Here is a 14,094-nt window from a genome sequence, read left to right as displayed (position 1 = left end):
TCCAATCTCTGCCATATATGTTGTTGTAGGACTACCAAATTTGGAGAGTCCTGCCATCCAAACTCCATTCTCATTTCTGAATATCCATCCCCCCACACCCAACAACACCATCTTCCACCTTTGCAGTTCCATCGGTATTCAGCCGTACACACCCAGGTGGAGGAAGCTGCCATTGAATTCCTCTGACTTCTGTGTCGCGTATTTGTTCATAACCTCTCAAGGCCTTCGTGTTATTGTACTCCTTCACCAAATCAAGGATAAAGTAACAATGCTTCCAAGGACTAACATAGTTCGGATCATGAGTCCTTTTATTTCTCCATTTGCAAAGCCAATAACATCTAGTTGACCACAGTGCATCCCATTGCAAGTCCTGGGTTTCCCATCGATATTGTCAGGTTTGCTTCAATCCATTGATGCAATTGTTCAACGAAAAAGCTCCCTCTATGATCATCATCAAGTAGGTGTTGCCAAACCTCAATAGCTAGTGGACAATCTCTTAAAACATGCAAGACAAAATTTAATTTGAAGTAAAATGATACGTGTTTAGATGATTTTTTTCTATAAGGTTGAACTTTTCATATACAATTTTTAAATCTAATGTGAACATATGTTAACATTTAGTTAAACAGTGTTTTGGGATTCGACTTTGCTAAAGTAAATAATTGAAGTCATTGATTAACAAATTAAAAGTATATAGGTACACTATTCTTTGCTAAAGTAAATAATTGAAGTCATTGTAACAAATTAAAAGTATATAGGTACAGTATTCTTTCTAATGATGCATTTGTTTGGTCTTTTTTTTTGGAGAAATAATTTTTCCAGCAGCGAAAGTGAAATTGTTTCATTTGAAAAAAAATTGTTCACCATCAATTTTGGGATGGATAAAATTGATCTGAGTTAAAAAATTGTTTTAACTTTTCTCGAGTAAAAAAAGCGTGGAAATAAAAAGAGGTAAGTTGATGATGTGATGTTTTTGGCTTTTTGCCATAATACTAATGGTTTTGTCGATTTTTTTTTGTCTTTTAGTGATTTGATTTATAGGAGAGAAAATTATTTCCAGAAAAAAAAAATCAACTTTTTTGTTTTAAATTGTAAGTAAAAAAATAACTCCATTTTTATTACTTTTTTGATTTATATTTACTTATTCTCATGAAATTAAATGTAAATTGCCTTTAATTTTTCTCTCTCATTCCTTTTTCCTATAATCAATAACTAATATAATTTATTTTTACGTTTTATCATAAAACTTATTTTAAGGAAATACATATAAAAAATCATACTTCAAAGTTTTATATTTTGTTTTTTTAATAAGTGTGATTTTTTTTACTTTTTAGTTATAATTTGAAACGAGAAGAGTAAGTAAAAATTGATGTTTTAGCCGGACTTAGAGCATGTTTGTTACAATTTTTTTAAAAAGGTAAATTTTTTAAATAATTATTTTTATAGAATAATTATTTAAAACATCATAATATAAAGGAAAAATCAATAAACAGTTTTAAAATGAGAAGTTGTTACAAGTTCTAAAAGAAATTAAAGGAGAGTAAAATAAAGATCAAAAGATAGGGGTGTTTTAGAGGCAAAAAAATATACTCCAATTTTAAAGGAGTATATATTATGGTTTTAAGTTCCAATTAAACGGGGAAAATACACTCCATACGATTATCAGTACGATTATCTGCAAAACACTGTGACTTTACAAAACCTAAATATCTTGATGGCGGTTGGCATTACACTTGACATTGAATTTAGAATTGATTCTGCATTCTTACGCTAATTCTTATCGTTTTAATCTTATTACATCTTAAGGTCATCAGTATGATTGTGGTTGACATTACACTTGACATTGAATTTAGATTTGATTCTACCTTCTTACGCTAATCCTTATCATTTTAATCTTATTACATCTTTTACCGAGCATCAATATTCCTCTAATGTTTAGCACCAATTTTATTTTGCTTAGATTTTATTATTAGAAATTAATATTATTAAAGTAATATGATGCATTTAAATCCAAATGTAATTTTATCCTATTAAAGTAATATTCAAGACTGTCTCCAATGTGTTTTTGAAAAATTCAATATCATCTTCACCTATGGATTTTGGAGTGAATGGATATTGAGGGTTATAGTGGTTTTTCGATACTGTTACAAACTAATTATGTTTTATTGATTTGATATTAATGTTGCTCTTTACTCGAATCTATTATGTCATAGAATATTTTTAGTTGTAACAAAAAAAAAAACTTAGTGACTAAAAATTCTTTTGAGAGTTTAATAACCACAAATATTTGTATAATTTATGATTGGTCATGCCGACTTCATCTAGAACAATTAGCAAAAATCCACATGGATTAATGATTTCTTTAAAAAAAAATGTTCCTATTTAATTTACCAATGAAAAACTAAAATTGTTTTTCTCCATAGTATGATATAAAAAATTGCATGAGGTGAATATGTAGCAATACACATTTTGAACAAATTTATTACCACAAATGTCTTTATTAATATCAGTGAAATTTATCAAAGGGTCTTATAAGAAAGGACTAACTTATACCCAACACTTTTAGAATTTCATTTTGAAATAATAAACTTGAGTATTTTGTGTTTTCTAAATTGAGAATGATTATATTACTACATATTTCAATTTGTAATATTACTAATAGGTTAAAAATTGAGTAAATAATAATAATAAAATAATAATTTAAAAATTTACAATAAAGGAATTCTATGATGAAAAAGTTTTTGATTTAGAGAAACGAAAATTGACTTTATACAATTTATTGAAGAACATAAGATCTAGAGAGAAAAATAAAATTGACCATTTCTACGTTTCTAAGATATAAATAATAGATGCAAATGTTAAAAACATTTATTTTACAATGAATAAAACATGATATTTTTTTTATAGATAAATAATTAAAGTGAAATGATGATACTTTGTTCCATAAAATTTTAGGACTCAAAGAGCATCTATAAAAATATTTATGTTTATCTCCTATAAAACATGATATTTTGTAGCAAAGAAATAAACTGTGTCATAACTCATTCTTCAATGTGAACAACTCATTCTCTAATCATATGATACAACAGAAATGCTATTGGGACACAAAATCCAAACAAAAATACAACAAATAAAGGGTATAATGGTCAATTGCTTTTCAGTATACCTTTAGTATTTTTATTTTTATTTTCCTTCTCACTTCCAGTTCCACTGCGCAAACACAGAAACACGCGAGAACCTTCACTTCTCATCGCAACCTTCATCGTTCCTTCATCGTTTTCCTTCTCACTTCTCTTATTCTTCCAAAAACAATCTCCACCTTCATCGATTCATCTTCATCTTCATCTTGCTCACACATCTTCAAACCCTAAATTGTTGTTCTTAACACCTCTGTCACCCAGGCTCGAACACTAGATTTGTCGCCCTCACGCCCTTCTTCTACGCCTTTAGTTGACGGAACGAGAGAAATTACCACGCAAGGAGCTTTCTGCCAACCCCTTCATTGACGACGTCCAACCCTCATACACTAAATTGCTTTTAGTTTGAAACCCTAAATTGCTTTTTCAATTAATTTATCGTTCTTTTAGTTCGACGTTCAACCTCCTTGATTTTTTCAATTGCTTGTGTTTATACAATGTGTAACCTTGTAAATTTCAGGTGTTGTTTTCTTTGAGCTTTCCCCTGTGGACTAAACTATTTGATTGGATTTTAGTGTGATATCCAATATAGTATCATCTTTCAGTTTTCATTGGTTTGTTTGTTCGTTCTCCTAATCTTAATATTGTTTATTGTTTATTTTGAGGTGTGTTCATTTCAGCTAATTTATTTCTTAAATAAAGATAAAAATTGAAGTTTGTAAATTAATCCATGTTTGCATTATTTTCTTGCCATATAATAAATTAGGTTGTTCTATCTTTCTGTGATTTTAACCGTAGATTGTTGAGCATCTTTGCCACATGAAAAAGTATTAATCTGTTAATCTTGTTGTGTTTAAACAGTTGGAATGGTCCTTGTAAAAGAATGGCTACTCAAATGCATCTTCTCCATAAATTTGCAGGTTACAATTTAGGTGATGTTTTTAAATTTAAGTAAAAAAGCTAAGTTTATAACCGGCAATTAGCTTTTTTACTTAAATTTAAAAACATCACCTAAATTGTAACCTGCAAATTTATGGAGAAGATGCATTTGAGTAGCCATTCTTTTACAAGGACCATTCCAACTGTTTAAACACAACAAGATTAACAGATTAATACTTTTTCATGTGGCAAAGATGCTCAACAATCTACGGTTAAAATCACAGAAAGATAGAACAACCTAATTTATTATATGGCAAGAAAATAATGCAAACATGGATTAATTTACAAACTTCAATTTTTATCTTTATTTAAGAAATAAATTAGCTGAAATGAACACACCTCAAAATAAACAATAAACAATATTAAGATTAGGAGAACGAACAAACAAACCAATGAAAACTGAAAGATGATACCTATATTGGATATCACACTAAAATCCAATCAAATAGTTTAGTCCACAGGGGAAAGCTCAAAGAAAACAACACCTGAAATTTACAAGGTTACACATTGTATAAACACAAGCAATTGAAAAAATCAAGGAGGTTGAACGTCGAACTAAAAGAACGATAAATTAATTGAAAAAGCAATTTAGGGTTTCAAACTAAAAGCAATTTAGTGTATGAGGGTTGGACGTCGTCAATGAAGGGGTTGGCAGAAAGCTCCTTGCGTGGTAATTTCTCTCGTTCCGTCAACTAAAGGCGTAGAAGAAGGGCGTGAGGGCGACAAATCTAGTGTTCGAGCCTGGGTGACAGAGGTGTTAAGAACAACAATTTAGGGTTTGAAGATGTGTGAGCAAGATGAAGATGAAGATGAATCGATGAAGGTGGAGATTGTTTTTGGAAGAATAAGAGAAGTGAGAAGGAAAACGATGAAGGAACGATGAAGGAACGATGAAGGTTGCGATGAGAAGTGAAGGTTCTCGCGTGTTTCTGTGTTTGCGCAGTGGAACTGGAAGTGAGAAGGAAAACAAAAATAAAAATACTAAAGGTATACTGAAAAGCAATTGACCATTATACCCTTTATTTGTTGTATTTTTGTTTGGATTTTGTGTCCCAATAGCATTTCTGATGATACAAAGAGAAGGAGAATTTTCATTCTACGAATAAAAGATATATTTGTGTCCAGAGAAAAACGTGATATTAGATGTATCATAGCACATTCATCTTAAAGTATAATTTTTATGACTCATTATCTAATCATGATTTTGCAAATAGCAATAAAAGTTTCATTCGTGTGAATACCCGTTTTAGTCAATGAAAATAAATAAAAAACAACTTTTTCTCTTCATTAAAAATAAAAATTGCATTGATGCATTCCAATAAGGTGATTAGTAATTCTAAGTGAGTTCAACGCGAGAAATAATGAAAATGAAGGTAAGTCGGTGATGAAAGTTCAACAGAATATTAAATTAATGAATAATCTTATAATTGTAATCCCATAATGAAAATTATGGATGTAGATTCTCACTAAAGCTTCATAATCTACCAAAGTGACAAGATAATACCAGATATTATGAGGTCAAAATCTGATTTTCCTACATGTGACAGATTGGTTTGATTATTTTCTCATGCTTATGACTCAAGCAAGCTCATAAGGAGAGCCTATCCCATAAAACTAGCTTATTGGGTGGATAGTCTGATAGCTCATGTACCTCACTGTCTTCAATACATGTGGATCATGACATTGCATACCACTTCAAAAGTTGGTACCACATTATATACTGCTAAGAAACTTCTTTGAAAATTACTTTGTTTATACAAATTTTACTGTAATTGATTTTCTTATGCTTACTTCTTATTTAGGTGAAATTTTAATAGAATAATTGAGTATTTTTTCATTGTTGAACTGGCAACTTTAAAAAAAATAAAGCGGGACAAAATAATAAAATAGATGAAGACAGAAAGGGTTAGGGTCCTTTGGAAGGGAGACAATATTGTGAATAAGAGAAAGAGTATGAATTTCAGATTCCAGATCCATAAACACATCAGTTTAAAATTCATAAACACCTCTTAAAAAATATCTAAGAGGTGATCCATGGATTAGGTGCATATTTGTCACCATAATTCCCAATCAACATTGCAAGTAAAAATCTCTAAAAAAGAAAAAGAATAAAAGTGAGGGAGTATGTAAGGATTGATACATTGTCGCCACATATCTAGCTCCTCTAAAGTAACAATTCACTTTAAAATATATAAAGTGAGTGATACCCATTAATTAATTAACATATCAAAATTAAGTAGAGATACATCAACAGCCCTTAATTTTGCCAATTTACATTTTAATCACTTTAGAGGATGAAAACCTCTGTCGTCACATTAACTCCCAATCAACAATATAAATTTAGCATTGTTTGGGTCATGCTAGCAGGGGCACTATTTAGCATTTTATTTTATTATTTGTTTACTTGATGGCAAACAAATATGTTTTTGAATGATGGCAAATAAATATTTAAGTGGTTAAGGATTCAAATTCTAACTATTGAGAATGAAAAAAAAAACTGGTTGGTAAAGGACTCTGTCTTTAAAGATTGCACAATGCAACTAAACTGCCCAGAAATTACTACATGAAAGATTACCAGATCAATTTCATCGTCCCCTCGTAAAATTGCATATTCGATTACAGTCATCAGAAGATGAAGCACATTCCCAGTATTTCAGGGAAGGGAAATTCAGTACAGGTACACCTTTTTTGTCGGATTCTTAAACACAACAAATTAATGAAAAGCCCCTGTAGTCCGGTACATAACTTAACTTCAGTTTAGCCCCTTGACTTAGATGATTGGCTCCGCGAGTAAGAAGAGGATAACACCTGCACATGTCAAAACGATTCTATAAGATGGAAATCATCAAACAAACCGTTAGAGTGGAGAGTAAAAATCTCATCTCACCTGGTATGTTTTTGGTCCTTTTTTGATTAGATAACCAACGATGTTCAAATTTTCAATGAAAGTATCCATATCAGGTACTTTCAAGGAAATCCTATCTGCCAGACTGTATATTTCCTGAAAAGTAAACAACAGATACGTCTTTTATTGAAGACAAAACCCTTGACAGCAAATGCAAGGAAAAATAGAATGCAGTAAGCACATACAGATACTGAAAAACAATCTTTCTGTTCCAGCTCTGATTGCTTATTGAGGGCATTTAGAAAGCGTTTTGCTTCTTTCTGCTGACTCATCCCCCCACTTCGACCAAAATCCACAACACCGTGTTCATCAACATATTTATCATACAGGGATTCCTTCATGATTTCAACAACATCCTGCACCATCAATGATAATGTCATTACAGGAATGACTCGATGAATTCATGACAAGAAAAAAGTTGGTTGTTTAAACTTTATGGACAGAAAACAATTCCACTGTTGACATACTCCTCAGTTGGTATTTCAAAGTCTATAAAATTAGTGTTGTGTGACATTAAAGTAGAGGCTAGAAATTATTTTGACATGTTTGACGCTGTATTGAAACCTTTTGAGTAAAATGCATTGATTTCCTAGTTTTGAAAAAAGGAAGGAAATTTTGTTGACCTCTGTTTGCCTTTCATCTATTTGCAAAGATTATCAATGTTTAAAAGAGCTTTTCATCTATATATCAATGATGGCATTTTGGCTGCTCCAAATTAGCCTTCACTTGTACTTCATTGAAGTTGAAGAACCAAAAGAGGATTGGTGCTCGTAACATTGTTCAGGTCATACTATAATGTAATACTAACCATTGCATCTTGGGCCGTTATTTCTACTCTCAAGTCCAGCCGAGCACGAGCTTCAGCTAGCCTTACTAGACTTTCCAGCTGCCTTGCTGTTATAGGAGTACCATCAGCCGAAACGTTATGATCTCTAAGTTTTAGGTAAAAATTTTGTATGATATCTGCTGCTGGCTTGGACATCCTTATTAAGAGAAATCAGAAGAGAGGAAGAAATTAAATACTTTGAAATTTCCTGAGGGAATACTTAGACCAGAGTCAGAAGGTAGATATGACATTGATGATTGAACAACCTGGGAAAGACAAAACTCCTTGCATAAGCAATGTATTTGCGAAGAAGTTGACCGGGTAATGGAGCGAATTTGCTATCTTTTCGTCTGTCAAGTTTCAACCTTGAAATTAAAGAACCAGATCTAACACTCAAATCTACCACTTCAACATTCTGTGATGCAGAAGGTGGATCTGGTCAAGAAGAATATATTCCATTAGTGAATCTGGATTTGCCAAAATACAGGATGATCTACTCTAGCTAATCTAAAATATAATGTAAGAGGGGGAGGAGAGGAGAGAAAACCTCCACGTCGCTTTTTAGATGCATGTGAGAGTTGCCCGCTCCCAGCATGAAGCTGCGTGATACATTTGAAACATCAATCTTTAGTACCAACAGAACCGTATAGAAACACAGGATCAAATGAAAAATAATAAACCAAGAAGATTTGTATACTGTGAGAAAAAGATTTGTCGTGCAGCATAAACACCTAGATATAACATGCAGAAAACACATATGATTGCATCTAAGCCATTTGGCAAACTTATTTCCTTTTCAATATTCTTATAACTCTCCTCGTATTTTTCTGTTGGTATGTGTGTGTATCATGTCGTATCTTTAATACATCATAAGTTCAAATCTATTTACCAACTTAAGTCATTTACTTGAGAAGAAGAGTAGCTTCTACATCAAGAAATCCAGGACAAAATAAGAAGGGATTAACCTAGAATAATTATGCAGAAATAAAAATGACCAACAGTTAATAATTCATATCCTTGACACAAGCAGATACATTTGTTGTGTTAACTGTTAAAGAAACTAAAGTTTGTAGATAGCCTCATCTAGCAACTGAAAAATTCAAACCATTAATGGAAACTCAGTAGTACACTTAATCATCATTACCATAGTCGTTATTTATTAAAATGCATCATGATGAGAAGCAAATATGTCATTCCCATCAACCATGAATAAGATATGAACGTCATGTGTACAAAAGTGAACACCAACACAAAGTAAGAAGACAGTAAGACTTACCGACATAATGTGCTCCGAAACTCGCTTGTCCAAAAGTTCATCAGGCTTGTCCAGCAATATGAAAATTAAATCAAAACGGGACAATAGTGCAGCGCTCATTTTTAAATTTTCATTTACAGTTTTTGCCCGGCTGCGATTTCCATTTAAAGAAATTGTCAGAAGAAATTATTTGCTTAATTACATGACTAGCATTATGTGATAGTAAAGAGGGTATGTTTGGAGTGGTGGTAGAATGGAGTGGAATGAAATAGGCTAGTTATATTTTAAAAACTTGACGTTCGATCATTCCATTCCACTCTTTACCATTCTATTCCACCAATCCAAACATACCACCTGATTGAAAGAGAAAATTAAAATAAGGGATAATAGTGAACTTATATAACTTACTAAGAATGTTTAAAATAAAAATAGGACACTAAGGAAAATTACTGGGATAATGAATATTAAAAATGTTACTTATAATGACCACCGACGGGGTTTGCAGCTGCTAAGACAGAAGTCCGGGATGATAAACTAGCTACCAATCCTGCCTTTGCAATAGAGACACATTGTTGCTCCATTGCCTCCAGCAAAGCCTGTATTGTTACAAATTTTCAATAAGGCTTCAGTTAAGATATAGTAAGTAACCAGAAATGGATCACCAGTAACCAGAGAACAAACCTGATGCTCTGAGGTCATTTTATCAAACTCATCAATACAGCACAATCCACTGTCAGCCAGCACCATAGCACCTGTCAGGAATTGCAACAATTATTCACAGAAAATAAGAAGTAATTTTTGCAAATGATCACGGAAAAATCAGTTAGACCCAAGCATATCCTTATCAATAGCATACAAAAAATAACATTTCCCCCTCTTCTCCACTATATCAAAAAGTCATTATGTCAGACACTATCCAAGATAAACTAACAAAAATATGAAGAGCGTAAGAAAATAGAGACAGGCACCAGAAAACTATGTCAACATTCAGCCTACCAACAAGGAAGCAACCCATGGTCCCATACAACTTGGCCAGAAAAGAACTGCAGATAACTTAGCTTCCTGACTTATCGAACATACACTTTAAATTCCACATTTATCATAAAGAAACAAAGATTTTTAACATATTGAACACAGAAGAACAACTTGCAGAAGTAAAAAATAAAAGGTAACACCACCAAAACACAATTCCAAGTCATATTCCATAAAGAGGAGTACTATAAATTATGACCAATGACTAGTAAACAAGTATTTCTGGAAATATTGCAGTGCACATTGAATCGCAAGTTCACAATTTCATTGAGTGCAACATAAAAAGAATTTAAAAGCACATACCTGCCTCAAAAGCATAGTCATTTGTCATAGGATCCTTAACTACAGCTACTGTGAGGCCAGCTTTGGTTGTGGCATTACCACAAACATAAATACCGCGTGGAGAAACAGCTGCTGCTGCTTGTAACAACTGGCTCTTACCTAGACCAGGATCACCTAGAAAATTGAAATTGCAATACAGCCAGTTTGTAAATTTTTATCCTGTCTCAGTTTTGCAAATTTCTAATTGAAGGTTTGATTTCATTCAAAGTTGCAAAGAGATTAAGCATACCTACAATTAAGACATGAATATCTCCCCTCACAGGAACCTTATTCTGATCCATAGAATGCTTTCGTACACCGCCAAATAATGCTAGAGTTATCCCAGCTGTCAAAGTAACAGCAAACTATTATTAGATTCCCACCTCGATTGCCAACTTTGTAACATATGCCCCAAATGACATTGAAGTATCAGAAATAGCTTGAGCACATTCTTTTCCCAAACAATTACCAACAATGCACATGCCAATCATGAGATCAATAAGTCATGAAAGTGAACAAAAATATGATGGACTGGTGAGATTGTGAACCTTCCTAAGGAACTAGCAAGGTTATACTAACAATTACGGAAGACATAAGAAACTGGTCATAAAACATGTAACTAAAAGGGCGGACAAGGGCATGAAACTTATGTCACTGCGTGCTCTAAGAAAAAGCAAGTGTAGGCAACCTCGCCCTGAGCAGAGATGCTATTTCCAGCAACAGAACCAATGAACGCCAGCACAGTGTCACAAGACAGCAATGTTACATTGTGGCATTGCGCTAAGGCTCGCCCTCTCACCAAACAAGTGACTGAGGGAGGAGGCACATTTCATAACGAGATGCATATTTACCTTTAACAAGCTCGTGCCCATAGATGGAAGGGCATATAGAGTGAAGGATTTGCCGAAATAAATCTGAACGGTGCTCCCCCGCAAATTTCACAACAAATTCTAAATCCTTTGAAGAAAATGAAAACAAATCAGACAGCTCAGTTGGTCTTGCATTTGCATTAGAGTCTTGTGAATCATCAGATATGGACTGTGACTTTGAATTTATTATGGATACAGCTTCAAGATACAAATAGTAAAATCCTTGGTTTCTGTTCTTCGACTTTCCTGAAAGCACGGATATATGCCTCAAAAAAGAATAAATTTTCATTTTATGTAAAATAGTTGAAATATTTAAAGCAGGGCAACATATATTTAAACAAATAAAGAAGATTATAACGGTTTAACATATATTTCAGGTACAATTATAGCTTGCTTTCACATCAACATCTGAGCAAGTTATAACTTGTAATACAAGCCAGCATGCAAGGTGGATAACTAAAACCAGCAGTTATAAAATCATACCTCCTCCAATATCCATGTAATTGTTAATTCCTCTGATAATTCCTGCAACCGTCACCACATCTCCAGGAATGCATGAATCAACGAGATCTTGGGTAAGTTCACATTCCACTGTTCGAGGCACTCGTCCTTCCTCATGATCTTCATGCTTTAATAATTCTTGAACTCTAGTCCACACATGCATTGAAAACGGGTCTCAAAATGAATGACCTGGTAGCCAAAGTATGTAAAACAATAGAGATTATGAATCAAGATCTAGGCTCACCTTATTTTCTGAAAATCAATAGTTTGAGCAGTAGATCGCAATGGATTGAAGATTTTGCTTTTGCAGCCATTCAAATTGCAAGCTGATGGTGGTGAATATTTTCCGTCAGGAAATATGCGTGTAATACTTTGTTTGCACTTACTGCATTCAAAACTCATTTCTACCACAAGAGGTCTAACAGTGCTGGCTTTCACAGTGGTACCACGCACTGAGACAAGCTTGTCTGTCAAATCAGCAAATGATGTTAAAATGCCTCTTTTTATACATACAATGGGAAATATCCAAATATAGCTAGCATGCATGTGTGGGGGTGGGGGCGCTACAATGATCTTATTATATACCTATATAAGCTGCTTTTAAGTTCTTCAGGGCAATCATAGTTTCAGGACAGTTATGAAGACGGATGTCTACTTTTGCAGCAAGCTCCAGCTTGTCATTCTCCCATTCAGAAAGCAGAACCTGTTTCCAGTTTATTGTTATTCAAGTCATATAAAACCTTGGTAAATCATAAGATATGGACTTGTTTGTGAAATAACAGAAGCGACTTCAAGCATACCTTATGAATGGCAGCACTCATGCATAAGAGAGCAATTTTAGGCTTCTCCATTAACATTTCATAAAACTCCTCAACATGACACGTATTTTTGAGCTGCTGAAAATCAAGTGACAATACATAGTTTCCAAATTCATTTTTCACCTGTCAGCATAATTCAAAAGTTATACTTATACCCGGGATGGATAATAACAGAAATCAAAGAATTTTCCTATTTCAGTCACCTAAAAAGATAGTAAAACGAATAAATCACTTCTACAGTTTAAACTATATAAAATACATGCATCCAACAGAAACGTTCTTGGAAAACTTTAAAATCCAGGGAAGGGGAAACAATTCAAGCGCTTAAGAGATAGGAGGTGTCTGAAGAAACTTATATGGACTTATTTTATGATATAAGCACTTACTAAAAGTTTAAAAGAGCTTATGAAAATAATTTATGATACATTCATAAGCTGTTTTTAGCTTACTTTCATGTTCTTTTCCAATCTTACTCCAAACCGTGTTGGATCTAGGGCCGGTTTGGATTAGTTTATTTTTGAGCTTATGCAAACAACTTATGCAATTTTTATGTATTATTATAAGTTTGTTAAGATAGTTTATGATAAAATAGCTTATAAAAAGACAATTTTCACTAGTGTGAACTTATAAAATAGCATAAAACCTAATTTATATTGCATAAGCTGTTTGCATAAGCTCAAAAATAAGGTAATCCAAACAGGCCCCTAGTTTATCTTCATTCCATCTTCAATTCTAAAAATAATTTGTACATAAACTCTTATAAATAAGAGCTTATTGAATAAGCACTTAATTGTATATCCGAACGTGATAAGCACTTATTCTTAGTAGCTCCAAATGTTCTCAAAACACTACACATTCTTTTAGTCACAAATTAAAGCTACAAAAATTAAATTGAAAAAGAATAAAATTGCACTGTCAAACCAATCCTTGCTCTATTCTATTTCTTTGTACTATACTCGGTATCAGTAATCTAAGTTTTCATAATTTAACTTGAAACTAGAAACCTAATAATATTAGCATATAGTATTAATTGAAAATTGAAATTACTAACTAACATAGAAAAGCGATTAAACTTTTAACAAATTTGTATAATAATTGAAAAGTAGAGAGTGGTTGAAATACCTGAGAAACGATGTTTTGGCCTTGAGAAGAAAAGAAGGAAAAAAGAGAAGAAGTGAGTTTGAGCCAGGTTTCTTCAACAGTGAAGAGTTGTTGAGGAAAGTAAAAATCCATTAATTCGTATGTATCCATGGAAAATGATCCGGATCCATATCGGATCATCTTATCCGTTTCTTGTGAAGTTCTGTTCATTCCGTTTCCGGCGAACTCCTCTCACCGTGTTCAGAGTGATTTTCGCGGGAAAATGTGAAGTAGAAATAAAGGAACTTCCATTCTGGACCTGTTTTAACGATTGGGCCTTTGCACTGAACCGCCAGTGTGCCAAAAAAAGGAAATGGAATAACATGTGGAACGAAAATTTCTCTTCGCACC

General features: G+C 32.9%; 1 protein-coding gene across 1 annotated transcript; it reads right to left on the bottom strand.

The window, feature by feature from the left end:
• Positions 1 to 6,442: 6,442 nt before the first annotated feature.
• On the bottom strand, positions 6,443 to 14,036 carry LOC123889488 (probable DNA helicase MCM8). The gene is made up of 17 exons (XM_045938835.1): positions 13,726 to 14,036; positions 12,586 to 12,726; positions 12,371 to 12,488; positions 12,030 to 12,252; positions 11,768 to 11,931; positions 11,267 to 11,530; positions 10,666 to 10,761; positions 10,398 to 10,550; positions 9,744 to 9,814; positions 9,540 to 9,658; positions 9,084 to 9,213; positions 8,355 to 8,406; positions 8,074 to 8,242; positions 7,790 to 7,964; positions 7,167 to 7,337; positions 6,964 to 7,077; positions 6,443 to 6,884 (listed from the first exon to the last, which is right to left on the bottom strand). The coding sequence occupies exons 1-17, from the start codon at positions 13,912 to 13,914 to the stop codon at positions 6,834 to 6,836; spliced, it is 2,400 nt and encodes a 799-aa protein (XP_045794791.1). The 5' UTR covers positions 13,915 to 14,036; the 3' UTR covers positions 6,443 to 6,833.
• Positions 14,037 to 14,094: the final 58 nt, after the last annotated feature.

Source organism: Trifolium pratense, linkage group LG6, assembly GCF_020283565.1.
Source record: "Trifolium pratense cultivar HEN17-A07 linkage group LG6, ARS_RC_1.1, whole genome shotgun sequence".
Classification (NCBI taxonomy): domain Eukaryota; kingdom Viridiplantae; phylum Streptophyta; class Magnoliopsida; order Fabales; family Fabaceae; genus Trifolium; species Trifolium pratense.
Note: the sequence above shows the minus strand (reverse complement) of the source record. Positions and strands in the feature narration are given on the sequence as shown.

Coding starts and splice junctions, on each gene's coding strand:
- LOC123889488 (XM_045938835.1), bottom strand. CDS start 13,914: ATGAACAGAACTTCACAAGAAACGGATAAGATGATCCGATATGGATCC. Junction 8,407..9,083: donor TTTCGGAGCACATTATGTCG/GTAAGTCTTACT, acceptor TGTATCACGCAG/CTTCATGCTGGGAGCGGGCA. Junction 8,243..8,354: donor ATCTAAAAAGCGACGTGGAG/GTTTTCTCTCCT, acceptor CTTCTTGACCAG/ATCCACCTTCTGCATCACAG.